This window comes from Rutidosis leptorrhynchoides, chromosome 7 (genome assembly GCF_046630445.1).
Source record: "Rutidosis leptorrhynchoides isolate AG116_Rl617_1_P2 chromosome 7, CSIRO_AGI_Rlap_v1, whole genome shotgun sequence".
NCBI classification, from domain to species: Eukaryota; Viridiplantae; Streptophyta; class Magnoliopsida; order Asterales; family Asteraceae; genus Rutidosis; species Rutidosis leptorrhynchoides.
In genome coordinates, this window is record NC_092339.1 from 104,694,019 (window position 1) to 104,710,182 (window position 16,164).

Here is a 16,164-nt window from a genome sequence, read left to right on the forward strand (position 1 = left end):
CCGGTTGATATCACGAACCTATCCATATATAATATATCAATACCTTTTCTTTTTAAACAAACGTCACATATATATACTTGTTATACTTTTAATACTTTGAATAATTCCTTAGTCCGTAGTTAGCAGCTCGTTGTTAGTAATTCAATTTTAATGGTTCATTTTTAGATGTTTAATATACCCGCAATGAAATAAATAAAACCCCCAACGAAATAAATAAAACCCCATCGTATATGTATTGGTCGAGATTAATCTTGACCCATGGTACCGGTGTTGTCAAATGACGTGTTGCGTACATAAAGTACCGGTGTTGTCAAATGACGTGTTGCGTACAAACATGGGATCTTATGATTAATCTTCTCGTGTTGTTTACGGGTGATCCTGAACCATATAAAATTGAATTATAAGTACATATATATAAAATATCATGTTATCTTAGAAATATGTGATTTATATCATTTTTTTCCAATTGATCCCGTAGTTGAAATGATCTAGGATAACCAATTTTGTTTCGGTCATAGTTTCTTCGTTACAAATCCGTTTTCGTTGATTCAAATTGCCATCTTCTTGGATCGAGTTCTTCTTTAAGACTATGAACTGTAAATACCTTGGTTTGTATTCAAAATCATACGGCATAAGTGAAACATTAGTGAAACATATGAAGTTAAACATTTTTGTTACAACAAAATCATTTAATGACCATTTTTCTAAAAATACTTATACTTTGAAAAACCAAGTTTTACCTTGTTAAATTAGTATATACATAAGTTATATTATAGGTCTTGAAGTATTTTAAAAGTTAAGTTAGAAGGATCTATTTAGTTTGCAAACAAGTTTGAAAACATTCAAACTATGTTCTTGTTGTTAAACTTTTGTACCACAAAATAAGATAGCTATATATATATGAATCGAATAAGGTTATGAACATAGATTCTACCTCAAGTTCCTTGGATAAGTTTGCTGTAAAAGAGAAGTAAGAAGCTAGAATCAAAAGGGTGATGGAAGTGGATGAAAGATTGGAAGTAAGTTGGTGTTCTTGGAAGGTTTTCTTGAAGTGTTTTTGTATGGTTTTCTTATGGTGTTTTAGTATGGTTTTTGAAGCTAGATCTTTATGGAACTTTGCTGGATTGTTATGGAGTTTAGAGAGTAAGAAAGAGTGTGTGTTTTTAGTTAAGAGATTGAAGTAAAAATGAATCAAAAATGATGATACATATATACTCCTAAAAATGTGATCTTTAAGGATAACATGACAAAATTCTAGTTTGTATTTTTGTAATTAGTCTTGCAATGATTCAAAAGTAATTACCTAGCTCTAAGGGCATGAATAATGGCTGGTTAGGTGGTGATTTTGATGTGTATTTACTATTAGTAAATACGTATAGGAGCTAGGTATGATACGAGTACAAATACTCTAAATATACGTATAGAAATTTTGTGAAAAATGGAATGAGGATTCAAATATAGCTATCTTTTGTGAATACACTTATATGATTTTATGTATTTAAGTTCTTAAAAGTGATTAAATACATTACTTATACAATATATGTATAAACATTATAGTCTTAAGTATTTAAGTCAAATAACGTTACGTATTGTTATCGTTTTGAAAACTTAAGTTAGTAGTTTCAAAATACACATATAACTTGTTGTTATTAATACAAAATGAGATATTAAAACATTCTTAGATCATGTTAAATATGTATATATACATATATATACACAAACGTATAATTATCATATATTGTATAGTTCGTGATATCATCGGTCAAACTAGACGGTCAAACGTTGTGTAAAACTCTTTTCGAAAACATAAGTCTCAACAATTTGGATTGCTTATCATGTTGGTAAGGTTTAATTTATGTAAATATTAATCTTATAAGTATAGAACGATCGAAAAAGTGCGGGTCAACTTTAGGGTTTTTGCTTATCGTGTCGGAACCATATAGAGATTAGAGTTTAAATTTGGTCGGAAATTTCCGGGTCGTTACAGTACCCACCCGTTAAAGAAATTTCGTCCTCGAAATTTGGTAGAGGTTGTCATAAATAACAATAGGAATGTTTTCATGACGAATATGAGGTAATAATGAAATTTTATCATTATTGAAAGATTTAGATAAAACTATTCGGTTATGTGAGACGCACGAGCGAAGCTATCACAAAAGAGTGAAATGAGTAAATATAGAATTGTTGTAACCGATGACGTGATTATGATCGATTTCTGGGATTTAAGGGTTTTAAAGAAAATCTTATGTAATAAGATTTAGTTTTGCGGCGATCAGGATCTTCTTTGATTTAACGCGGCAATCTGTTTTGATTTCTTTGTCGAATATTTCACTATAAATTTACCTCCTTCCCTTTCTTTCTTCCCACATCTTCTATTCTTTCTCTTTAGTTCCTACTTTAAGACATTCGCTAATATGCTCCATCCCATTCTAATCCTTGTTATATTTCTAACTTTCATATCTTTCATTCTTCTTTTTCATCTATCACCAGAAGAATCTATTCTCTTTTATCCTTTCCTTGGAATTATAATGTTTTTAATTCTCCCGTGCCTTTACGTTGCAATACGTATTGATATGCACGGTTTGTAGTTTCGGGGTTGTTGTTAGGTTTTATACCTTCCCTTATATTTCGATGTTCCTACTCCCATCCCTTAAAATCATTGTCATCCACAGTTAATGCTCTCTCTTATTTGCTGTGGTTTATGTTCCTATTTCTATTCTTAGGTTTTGTCCCTTCGTTTCTTCTTCCTGTCCTCGAGCCAAGCGAACAATGGTTCGAAATTCGTAGGTAGGAAATTTGGAATGAACCTAGCTATTGGTTTTAGAATGAAATTGTAATGGCACGATCTTGATTCGTTAAATTACTCGAATATTCCGGAAAAATAGAACTAACAAGGTGATACGTTCTAATATGTTTGGAGACTTGATAGAATGTAAGAGCCGTGTAACATGGCACATGATGACGGTACTGTGAATCATCACATTCCATTAGAAACTTAACATGACTTACTGTAATATAATGAAGTTGATCAAGTTTCATTATATTATACTAATTCATGCATCAGTTCCCAACACTACTTCAAATCATTTATATTTTAATCTCGGAGGTTTCAGAATTTAGAAATTAACACAGTTTCTTTTATATTGTAACGCAGATGTTACGGAGAGATAAATGATCGCAGATAGGAATAGTTGTAAAAATATCTCCAGAAATATGAAAAATATGTATAACGAATGAAATGAAGATATCTTATAATATCTAAGATAAGATGATGATGAAAAATATCATCCGGGCAAGGTTTTGAATAAAGAGTAGGGTTCTTACTGACGGTTTCAGCAGGTACGGAATCGTTTGTATTCTTTGAGAGCAGGTTCAGTCCCTGTGATTTATCCACAGCCTCTTTCATACTTTGCTTCATCCGTTTTCTAGTTCTAAACTTTTTTTTTTTTCAGCTTTACCACCTTACTATTCTTTGTCATCAAACTTTTGACCGTTAAAGTCGTTTACAGTTTTTGCTGCTTCGTTAGCATTTCAAGAACTATTTCATAGTCCCGGGTGTTTTTCAGAAACTTCACGTTCAGATTATGAAATTCTTAGGGATAGACATTATAGATATGATGGAAGAAGTTCCACGAGATTTTCAAAATACTGATTGTTGATTTCGCCAAAAGGATAACGATCTGCTGGTGCACCTGTTGATGTTGTCGAGGGATATAAAAGGTTTTCCGGTAATGACGGCGAAAGGACAAGGTATAAATATCATGATTATAATAGAAATAATCTCACTGAAAAGTCGAAGTGGAGCTGTGACAAAATTAGCTTCTTGAAAAGGAATTGTAGGGTTGTTCTTGCTAATAAATGGCAAAGGATTCAATACGTTATGTGTTAAATTATGAATTTGGGTTCGAGAGTTCTTCAGGTGTATAACTGTATGTATAAATCTTCATTCCGTAGGCAAGGTGCGGCGGGTTCAACTTCTCGGTCGAGGTGTTTTCAGGAATCATGAAAGGATTTGAATGCGAATTGTAATCGTCAAGTTACAAATGAGGTTTAAGATAAAATCAAGTGGCAAGCTTGAAGAATTGTTTAGCTTCATATGTTACAATCAACATTTTAATTCATTTTAATTGTCCAGAGTTAGCCGGAACAGTTAGCGTGGAATCCTTAATAGATTTTTAATTAGTTAAATCGTGTGTTTCTAACAATTTTTTTTTTATTTTGTCCAATGTTTTCTTCTTTATGCCACTTGTTGGATTCTGGTAGGTCAAAATCCGAATATGAAATTTGATTGAAAATGGTTATTCTGGGGTGAGCGGATACGAATATCGGTGGTTGTAAGTAAGATAATAGATAACCGTTGAATCAGATTCAAGAATGTACAATATAACTTATTAATGTGAATTCTAAATATTCCTCGGGTACTACCCACCCGTTAAAATATTTTCATCATTAATAGTTTGTACGAAGGAATTTTTAATTACTATCTTTATGAAAATATACTTGCATATATATTTTCTTCAGAGATAATCATAGATTTAATGAGTCAATAAGATATTAAACTCATTTGATTTATCGTTAATTCTAGGTTACATAATCTCTAAGACTTTAAAAATTACATAATCGTCATACGATACGTAAAGCGAAGATAATCGATGTAGAACGATATATAGAACGAAGATCATACTCGAAGTACAGATATTGAGTCGTGTGATGTTGATATTTGAGATACAGATTGTGATGTTGAGATTTAAGGCGCGGTTGTGATTGGGGTGATAAAGGTACTGTCGGCGTTGACGATGGTAGTACGGATTATGCTGCTGGTGCTGCTGTTGGTGTTTGTAACCTTCGCACCATATTCTCCAAAACCACTACCCGAGCACGGAGTTCGTTGACTTCTTCTATTATACCGGGATGATTGACGGTTGGAACGAGCGAATGAACAAGATTTGAAATATGGGATAGTATGTAATCATGACGAGATACTCTAGAAATGAGCGAGAAAATGGTGTTTCGAATAGGTTCGCCGGTAAGTGCTTCAGGTTCATCGTTAAGAGGACAATTTGGTGGATGGAATGGATCACCTTCTTCTTGCCTCCAGAAATTTAGTATATTACGAACCCATCCCCAATTCATCCAGAATAGATGATGGGAAATTGGTTGATCCATTCCGGTAACGCTGTTCTCGGAGCTCGAATGGAAATCCATGTCGGCGAAGCTATCGAAGTTGGAGGAATTTGAGCTGGATGAAGAATCCATCTTGTATGGTCGGAGAAATGAATTTTTGGTTTAGAATAGATTATAGGAGTTGGGTTTGGTACTCTTCAATACATAATTTACATATGTATATATAATATCAAAATCCCATGAATTACGGAGAATCTTTGAAATACGTCAGGCAATGTCTATAGTAACAGATACGCTAGGATATAAATTTTGTCTATACACTATCGATGCACTAAATGCAGTAAGACGTGTCTAGACTTAAGAATGATAAGCAGGCAGTTCCCTAAGAATGATAAGCAGATGATTTCCGACTAGGATTGATAAGCAAAACTTTTGACAGGCAGACACGGTCAAAGTCCAGACTCACTTAATGTACCCTAACAACTACTAGTTAGACACACTAATGCAAGGCCTGGTTCGCTAAGACCAACGCTCTGATACCAACTGAAAGGATCCGAAACTAATCATCCGGACGTTGTCCATATTGATTACAAACGAATTACAATAGTTGATAACATTGCGAGGTACTTGCCCTCTATATGATACATCTTACAAACGTTGCATTTATTCTTAAAAGACAATCTATAGTTACATCCATAATTGACATATTCGCCTGACATTTCATAATATTCAAATGACCTAAACCGCCATTTACTTAATAATAGTCTCTATGAACTTCAATGACTCGAATGCAACGCCTTATGATATAAGTCCTTAATGGCCTCAAGTAGTATCCTTAGTACGAGATAATGCACAGCGGAAGACTTAATTCACACCTGAGAATAACATGCTTTAAAATGTCAACATAAAGTTGGTGAGATATAGGTTTAATGTCGACAGCGATATAAATATAGACCACAAGATTTCATATATAAACATTTTAATAAAAAATATTCTAAGTGGTTGAGCACTTGGTAACCATACTTAACATTTTCACGTCGCATATTCCCTTTAATATGAAATCTTACTACACCGTACCAAGTGTAGTCACAAAACGAAGTACTGTGCAACCGTTGAATACTGGTCGTCCAGTCCGGTTGGGGTTGTCAGGCCCGATAGATCTATCAACAGGATTCGCGTTTACAATACCGCTGTAAATATTAGTTACCAAGCTACAGGGAAGTATGCCAGTGGTACAACTCAACGTAGAATATATTTTTCAGTTACTTGTGTCCATATCGTAAAACATAAAATACATGTATTCTCATCCCGAAATATTTAGAGTTTAAAAGTGGGACTATATACTCACTTTCGTCTTGAAGATATATATAATTTGACTTGGTCTCCGGTTGATATCACGAACCTATCCATATATAATATATCAATACCTTTTCTTTTTAAACAAACGTCACATATATATACTTGTTATACTTTTAATACTTTGAATAATTCCTTAGTCCGTAGTTAGCAGCTCGTTGTTAGTAATTCAATTTTAATGGTTCATTTTTAGATGTTTAATATACCCGCAATGAAATAAATAAAACCCCCAACGAAATAAATAAAACCCCATCGTATATGTATTGGTCGAGATTAATCTTGACCCATGGTACCGGTGTTGTCAAATGACGTGTTGCGTACATAAAGTACCGGTGTTGTCAAATGACGTGTTGCGTACAAACATGGGATCTTATGATTAATCTTCTCGTGTTGTTTACGGGTGATCCTGAACCATATAAAATTGAATTATAAGTACATATATATAAAATATCATGTTATCTTAGAAATATGTGATTTATATCATTTTTTTCCAATTGATCCCGTAGTTGAAATGATCTAGGATAACCAATTTTGTTTCGGTCATAGTTTCTTCGTTACAAATCCGTTTTCGTTGATTCAAATTGCCATCTTCTTGGATCGAGTTCTTCTTTAAGACTATGAACTGTAAATACCTTGGTTTGTATTCAAAATCATACGGCATAAGTGAAACATTAGTGAAACATATGAAGTTAAACATTTTTGTTACAACAAAATCATTTAATGACCATTTTTCTAAAAATACTTATACTTTGAAAAACCAAGTTTTACCTTGTTAAATTAGTATATACATAAGTTATATTATAGGTCTTGAAGTATTTTAAAAGTTAAGTTAGAAGGATCTATTTAGTTTGCAAACAAGTTTGAAAACATTCAAACTATGTTCTTGTTGTTAAACTTTTGTACCACAAAATAAGATAGCTATATATATATGAATCGAATAAGGTTATGAACATAGATTCTACCTCAAGTTCCTTGGATAAGTTTGCTGTAAAAGAGAAGTAAGAAGCTAGAATCAAAAGGGTGATGGAAGTGGATGAAAGATTGGAAGTAAGTTGGTGTTCTTGGAAGGTTTTCTTGAAGTGTTTTTGTATGGTTTTCTTATGGTGTTTTAGTATGGTTTTTGAAGCTAGATCTTTATGGAACTTTGCTGGATTGTTATGGAGTTTAGAGAGTAAGAAAGAGTGTGTGTTTTTAGTTAAGAGATTGAAGTAAAAATGAATCAAAAATGATGATACATATATACTCCTAAAAATGTGATCTTTAAGGATAACATGACAAAATTCTAGTTTGTATTTTTGTAATTAGTCTTGCAATGATTCAAAAGTAATTACCTAGCTCTAAGGGCATGAATAATGGCTGGTTAGGTGGTGATTTTGATGTGTATTTACTATTAGTAAATACGTATAGGAGCTAGGTATGATACGAGTACAAATACTCTAAATATACGTATAGAAATTTTGTGAAAAATGGAATGAGGATTCAAATATAGCTATCTTTTGTGAATACACTTATATGATTTTATGTATTTAAGTTCTTAAAAGTGATTAAATACATTACTTATACAATATATGTATAAACATTATAGTCTTAAGTATTTAAGTCAAATAACGTTACGTATTGTTATCGTTTTGAAAACTTAAGTTAGTAGTTTCAAAATACACATATAACTTGTTGTTATTAATACAAAATGAGATATTAAAACATTCTTAGATCATGTTAAATATGTATATATACATATATATACACAAACGTATAATTATCATATATTGTATAGTTCGTGATATCATCGGTCAAACTAGACGGTCAAACGTTGTGTAAAACTCTTTTCGAAAACATAAGTCTCAACAATTTGGATTGCTTATCATGTTGGTAAGGTTTAATTTATGTAAATATTAATCTTATAAGTATAGAACGATCGAAAAAGTGCGGGTCAACTTTAGGGTTTTTGCTTATCGTGTCGGAACCATATAGAGATTAGAGTTTAAATTTGGTCGGAAATTTCCGGGTCGTTACACATAGATTATCAAATAATGATAATCTAAAATATCCTGTTTACACACGACCATTACATAATGGTTTACAATACAAATATGTTACAACAAAATAAGTTTCTTGAATGCAGTTTTTACACAATATCATACAAGCATGGACTCCAAATCTCGTCCTTATTTAAGTATGCGACAGCGGAAGCTCTTAATAATCACCTGAGAATAAACATGCTTAAAACGTCAACAAAAATGTTGGTGAGTTATAGGTTTAACCTATATATATCAAATCATAATAATAGACCACAAGATTTCATATTTCAATACACATCCCATACATAGAGATAAAAATCATTCATATGGTGAACACCTGGTAACCGACATTAACAAGATGCATATATAAGAATATCCCCATCATTCCGGGACACCCTTCGGATATGATATAAATTTCGAAGTACTAAAGCATCCGGTACTTTGGATGGGGCTTGTTGGGCCCGATAGATCTATCTTTAGGATTCACGTCAATTAGGGTGTCTGTTCCCTAATTCTTAGATTACCAGACTTAATAAAAAGGGGCATATTCAATTTTGATAATTCAACCATAGAATGTAGTTTCACGTACTTGTGTCTATTTTGTAAATCATTTATAAAACCTGCATGTATTCTCATCCCAAAAATATTAGATTTTAAAAGTGGGACTATAACTCACTTTCACAGATTTTTACTTCGTTGGGAAGTAAGACTTGGCCACTGGTTGATTCACGAACCTATAACAATATATACATATATATCAAAGTATGTTCAAAATATATTTACAACACTTTTAATATATTTTGATGTTTTAAGTTTATTAAGTCAGCTGTCCTCATTAGTAACCTACAACTAGTTGTCCACAATTAGATGTACAGAAATAAATCGATAAATATTATTTTGAATCAATCCACGACCCAGTGTATACGTATCTCAGTATTGATCACAACTCAAACTATATATATTTTGGAATCAACCTCAACCCTGTATAGCTAACTCCAACATTCACATATAGAGTGTCTATGGTTGTTCCGAAATATATATAGATGTGTCGACATGATAGGTCGAAACATTGTATACGTGTCTATGGTATCTCAAGATTACATAATATACAATACAAGTTTATTAAGTTATGGTTGGAATAGATTTGCTATGGTTTCATATTGAACTCTATTTTATGAATCTAAACAGAAAAAGTATAGGTTTATAGTCGGAAAAATAAGTTACAAGTCGTTTTTGTAAAGGTAGTCATTTCAGTCGAAAGAACGACGTCTAGATGACCATTTTAGAAAACATACTACCACTTTGAGTTTAACCATAATTTTTGGATATAGTTTCATGTTCATAATAACAATCATTTTCTCAGAATAACAACTTTTAAATCAAAGTTTATCATAGTTTTTAATTAACTAACCCAAAACAGCCCGCGGTGTTACTACGACGGCGTAAATCCGGTTTTACGGTGTTTTTCGTGTTTCCAGGTTTTAAATCATTAAGTTAGCATATCATATAGATATAGAACATGTGTTTAGTTGATTTTAAAAGTCAAGTTAGAAGGATTAACTTTTGTTTGCGAACAAGTTTAGAATTAACTAAACTATGTTCTAGTGATTACAAGTTTAAACCTTCGAATAAGATAGCTTTATATGTATGAATCGAATGATGTTATGAACATCATTACAACCTTAAGTTCCTTGGATAAACCTACTGGAAAAGAGAAAAATGGATCTAGCTTCAATGGATCCTTGGATGGCTCGAAGTTCTTGAAGTAGAATCATGACACGAAAACAAGTTCAAGTAAGATCATCACTTGAAATAAGATTGTTATAGTTATAGAAATTGAACCAAAGTTTGAATATGATTATTACCTTGTATTAGAATGATAACCTACTGTAAGAAACAAAGATTTCTTGAGGTTGGATGATCACCTTACAAGATTGGAAGTGAGCTAGCAAACTTGAAAGTATTCTTGATTTTATGTAACTAGAACTTGTAGAATATATGAAGAACACTTAGAACTTGAAGATAGAACTTGAGAGAGATCAATTAGATGACGAAAATTGAAGAATGAAAGTGTTTTTAGGTGTTTTTGGTCGTTGGTGTATGGATTAGATATAAAGGATATGTAATTTTGTTTTCGTGTAAATAAGTCATGAATGATTACTCATATTTTTGTAATTTTATGAGATATTTCATGCTAGTTGCCAAATGATGGTTCCCATATGTGTTAGGTGACTCACATGGGCTGCTAAGAGCTGATCATTGGAGTGTATATACCAATAGTACATACATCTAAAAGCTGTGTATTGTACGAGTACGAATACGGGTGCATACGAGTAGAATTGTTGATGAAACTGAACGAGGATGTAATTGTAAGCATTTTTGTTAAGTAGAAGTATTTTGATAAGTGTATTGAAGTCTTCCAAAAGTGTATAAATACATATTAAAACACTACATGTATATACATTTTAACTGATTCGTTAAGTCATCGTTAGTCGTTACATGTAAGTGTTGTTTTGAAACCTTTAGGTTAACGATCTTGTTAAATGTTATTAACCCAATGTTTATAATATCAAATGAGATTTTAAATTATTATATTATCATGATATTATCATGTATGAATATCTCTTAATATGATATATATACATTAAACGTCTTTACAGCGATAATCGTTACATATATGTCTCGTTTAAAAATCATTAAGTTAGTAGTCTTGTTTTTACATATGTAGTTCATTGTTAATATACTTAATGATATGTTTACTTATCATAGTATCATGTTAACTATATATATATATATCCATATATATATGTCATCAGATAGTTTTTACAAGTTTTAACGTTCGTGAATCACCGGTCAACTTGGGTGGTCAATTGTCTATATGAAACATATTTCAATTAATCAAGTCTTAACAAGTTTGATTGCTTAACATGTTGGAAATATTTAATCATGTAAATATCAATCTCAATTAATATATATAAACATGGAAAAGTTCGGGTCACTACAGGTATGACTCATCTTATGCCATTAATGGAGATCATGATTGTGTTTTACAAGATATTTACTTAGTGTAGAAGCATTAGGGAAGATATTTTGATGATAGTGTATGATGATGATGATGGAAAACGTTGATGATGATGATGATGATGTAGTGTTCTAGTCAATTTTTGGTTTTGTAAGTGTACATGTACTTGGTTAAATAAATTCATCTATTGAGTTAATATAAATATAAGGTACAAGTCTAGGGTTTATGAAAATGAGCCAGGGTTCATAGTAGTAAACTAGGGTTCATGATAATAAGTTAAGTTTTATGACTTTATGCAAAATGTGAAGCAATACCCTATCAAGTAAGACTTAAAATGCACCCTTAGGGCTATACAAACCCTAAAATAAACCAAGACATAGATTAATAAATTTACTCGTCATGTCAGAAAAGGTAACTTAAAGAAGTCGAACTAGACAACTTAGGTCAAAAAGTTAGAGTTATGACCTTACCTACCCGTTAAGAAAAATTTCGTCCTCAAAATTTAGGAGGTACTTCGATTGTCGAATAAATGGGGATATTTCTGCCTTATATGGTCCTCACGTTCCCCTGAACTCTGGACCTCTCCTGGCATTCCAACGAACTTTAACAATTGGAATTCTACTATGCTTCAATGTTTTTACCTCATGATCCAATACCTCTACTGGCTCCTCGACAAAATGTAACTTGTCATCGATACTTAATTCTTCTAAAGGAATCACTAAATTCTCATCTGACAAACACTTTTTCAAGTTCGAAACATGGAAAGCATTATGAATACCACTAAGCTCCTGTGGCAGTTTCAATCTATATGCAATTGAACCAATCCTTTCAATAATCTCAAAAGGTCCTACATATCTCGGGCTCAGCTTTCCTCGCTTCCCAATCCTTATTACTCCTTTCCATGGAGAAACTTTTAGCATAACTTTGTGACCTACTTGAAATTCTAAAAATTTCCTTCGGACATCGGCATAACTCTTCTGCCTACTTCTCGTCGTTTTTAATCTTTCTTAAATCCGAAAGATCTTCTCAGTTTTTTCTTAGATAATCTCGGGTCCTGTCAATTGTGAATCACCAATCTCACTCCAACACAATGGTGATCTACATTTCCTTCCATACAAAGCTTCAAATGGAGCAGCCTTTATACTTGAATGATAACTATTGTTATATGAAAACTCAGCTAAAGGTAAATACTAATCCCAGCCACTTCCAAAATCAATTACACATGCTCGGAGCATGTCTTCAAACGTCAGAATAGTTCTCTCACTCTGCCCATCGGTTTGGGGATGATAAGCCGTTGATAGTGCTCCAAATGAACATATATTTAGGCACAATATCCTTCCAATATGTAAAGCTTTTAGTTGTAATTGTTCTATTTTTATCTAATATTCATTTAAATAAATAAGTGCGAAGACAAAAGAAGAAAACGACGATTTGAAGACGCAAATGACCAAAAAGCCAAAAAGTACAAAGTACAATCCAAGTGGTTCAAAATATTGATGAGAAACGTCTAAAAATTACAAGAGTACGAGCCGCGGAACGCAAAATACAAAATATCTCAGCGTACGAAAGGACGTTCGAAAATCCGGAACCGGGACCTGAGCCAACTATCAACGCGCAGCGCAACGGACCTAAAATTACAAGTCAACTATGCACATAAATATAACATAATATATAAATAATTCTTAAAATTATATATATATATTATATTATATATTAAAAACCGTCGACAAACTAGGAGACAAACGATTGTGAGCTGGATCCTTGCTCCATGCGATCGCATGGCCTGGAGGACTAATTCCCATGCGTTTGCATGGCCTACTTTTTCTGGCCACATTCCTATAAAAGGCAGTCTGGTGCTCGAGCTCAAAAGACATCTTTTTCTTTTTCCTTCTCTGTAACGTATATATATATATATATATATATATATATATATATATATATATATATATATATATATATATATATTTATAATATAATTTTAATTTTAAATTAATAATAATAACGTTATTTTAAGAATGTTTTACGGGTTTTAAGTCAAAATTCTGTCCGTGCAACGCTACGTGATTAATCACCACTTTAAGCTATGTTTTTCCTTTTTAAATTAATGTATTGTAACTAAGTTATTATTATGATTATTTGAGCTGAAGTAATCGTGATGTTAGACTAAAAATTAAGATTGGGTTATTAGATTTTGTACCATAATTAAGGTTTGGACAAAAGACCGACACTTGTGGACATTGGACTGTTGACTATTAATATATAGGGGGTATTGTGAAGCGACCCGTCCTAATCCATCCGGACGAAGTCCACATTGATTATAAATGATTCACAATAGTTGATTACATTGCAAGGTACTTGACCTCTATATGATACATTTTACAAACATTACATTCGTTTTAAAAGACAAATTTTTATTACATCGAAAGTTGACGGCAATGCATACCATTTTATAATATATCTAACTATAATTGATTTAATAATAATCTTGATGAACTCAATGACTCGAATGCAACGTCTTTTGAAATATGTCATGAATGACTCCAAGTAACATCTATAAAATGAGCAAATGCACAGCGGAAGATTTCTTTCGTACCTGAGAATGAACATGCTTTCAAGTGTCAACCAAAAGGTTGGTGAGTTCATTAGTTTAACATAATAATCATTTCATAATTTTAATAGACCACAAGATTTCATATTTCCATTTCTCATAAACATACGTCCCATGCATAGAGACAAAAATATCATTCATATGGATTGAACACCTGGTAACCGACATTCACAATATGTATATAAGAATATCCCCATCATTCTGGGATCCTCCTTCGGACATGATATAAATTTCGAAGTACTAAAGCATCCGGTACTCTGGATGGGGCTTGTTGGGCCCGATAGATCTATCTTTAGAATTCGCGTCAATTAGGGTGTCTGTTCCCTAATTCTTAGATTACCAGACTAAAAAGGGGCATATTCGGTTTAATAATCCAACCATAGAATGTAGTTTCGATCACTTGTGTCTATATCGTAAAGCATTTATAAAAGCAACGCATGTATTCTCAGTCCCAAAAATATATATTGCAAAAGCATTTAAAAAGGGAGCAAATGAAACTCACCTAATGTATTTTGTAGTAAAAATACATATATCGACATTAAACAACCGAACAATGCAGGGTTGGCCTCGGATTCACGAACCTAAAACATTTGTATATTTATTATTATTCATATTTGTAATTGAACACGTATATATGTATATATATAAAAGTATTAGTTATATCATTTTTATGTTGATAATATATATATGTTTTATATGTTCATTTTGCATATATATATATATATATATATATATATATATATATATATATATATATATATATATATAATGATTTTAAGTTTTGTTATGTTGTATGTGTTATATATATATATATATATATATATATATATATATATATATATATATATATATATATATATATATATATATATATATATTATGTATGTATTTAATTTGTCTATCAAAACAGTAGTTCTAATATACTAAGTTAATATTAGTGGAAAATATATAATGATAATAACAATGATTTTTAATAATAGCACTTGTAACAATATAAATTTTATTGTTTTTAGTAGATACGATATTAATGATTTACTTATAATAATTACATTGTTAAAAATGATAATATTAATAAAGGTATTGTTAATAACAATACCTTTGTTTAATAATAATAATAATAATCATACTAATTGTTACAAAAGTGATACTAGTACTAATATTAATGAGAAAAAAATGCTAATTTGTAATATATTCCCTAATAATAATGATAATCCTTAATGATAACAATAATAACACTTATACTAATAATAATAGGATCCTTATTAAAAATGATACTATTAATAATTATACTACTTAAGATTAATACCTATAATAATAATAATACTCCTAATAATCATAATATTAATAATAATAACCATAATGATATTCATAATACTTGACAATAACAATTGTAATTATAATACATAATACATATAATAATAACACTAGTTGATAATAACAATAATCATAATAACAATAATAATAATAATAATAGAAATGAAATAAAATAAAAAGGTATACCCTTTAAGATCCTGGATTAAAAAGAATTGTTAAGAATTGTTGCAGACGAGACTCGAACCCGTGACCTCTCGTTTCACAAACACGTACCCAAACCATTACTCTATCTGTTCCATTTTCGAAATATATCACAAATACCAATTTATAACCCGAAATTAAATCTGTGATTTCTTCTTCTATTTTATTCAACCTCTTTTTCGGCACAACTACAAAGCCCATCGAAATTTTTGTTTTACGGCCCAACAAACTAAGGAACTCGGCCCAATATAATTTAGCCAATCAGAATAGATGAGGATTGGGCCTTGCACATCCTAAATGGGCTGCTTCAATGGCTTTGTAATAAATAAAAAGAAATATTTATAGCTGCCATGTATCGAACCCTAAACCTCCTGCTTATCAACCACACCTCCTAACCATTTACTCTGACTTGTTCTTTCTGTATTATATCATACCTATTATTTATTTAACCTTTACTATTTATCTTCTTCAAAGAACAAGAGACCCAGAACTATTTACCATTTTTTTTCCTTGCCTTATCA

At 31.3% G+C, this 16,164-nt stretch overlaps 1 protein-coding gene across 1 annotated transcript; it reads right to left on the reverse strand.

Annotated features, from left to right (window-relative positions):
- Positions 1 to 12,077: 12,077 nt before the first annotated feature.
- Positions 12,078 to 12,440, reverse strand: LOC139859487 (uncharacterized). The gene has a single exon (XM_071848273.1). It carries the CDS (start codon positions 12,438 to 12,440, stop codon positions 12,078 to 12,080), a length of 363 nt encoding a protein of 120 aa, XP_071704374.1.
- Between the last annotated feature and the right edge of the window lie 3,724 nt (positions 12,441 to 16,164).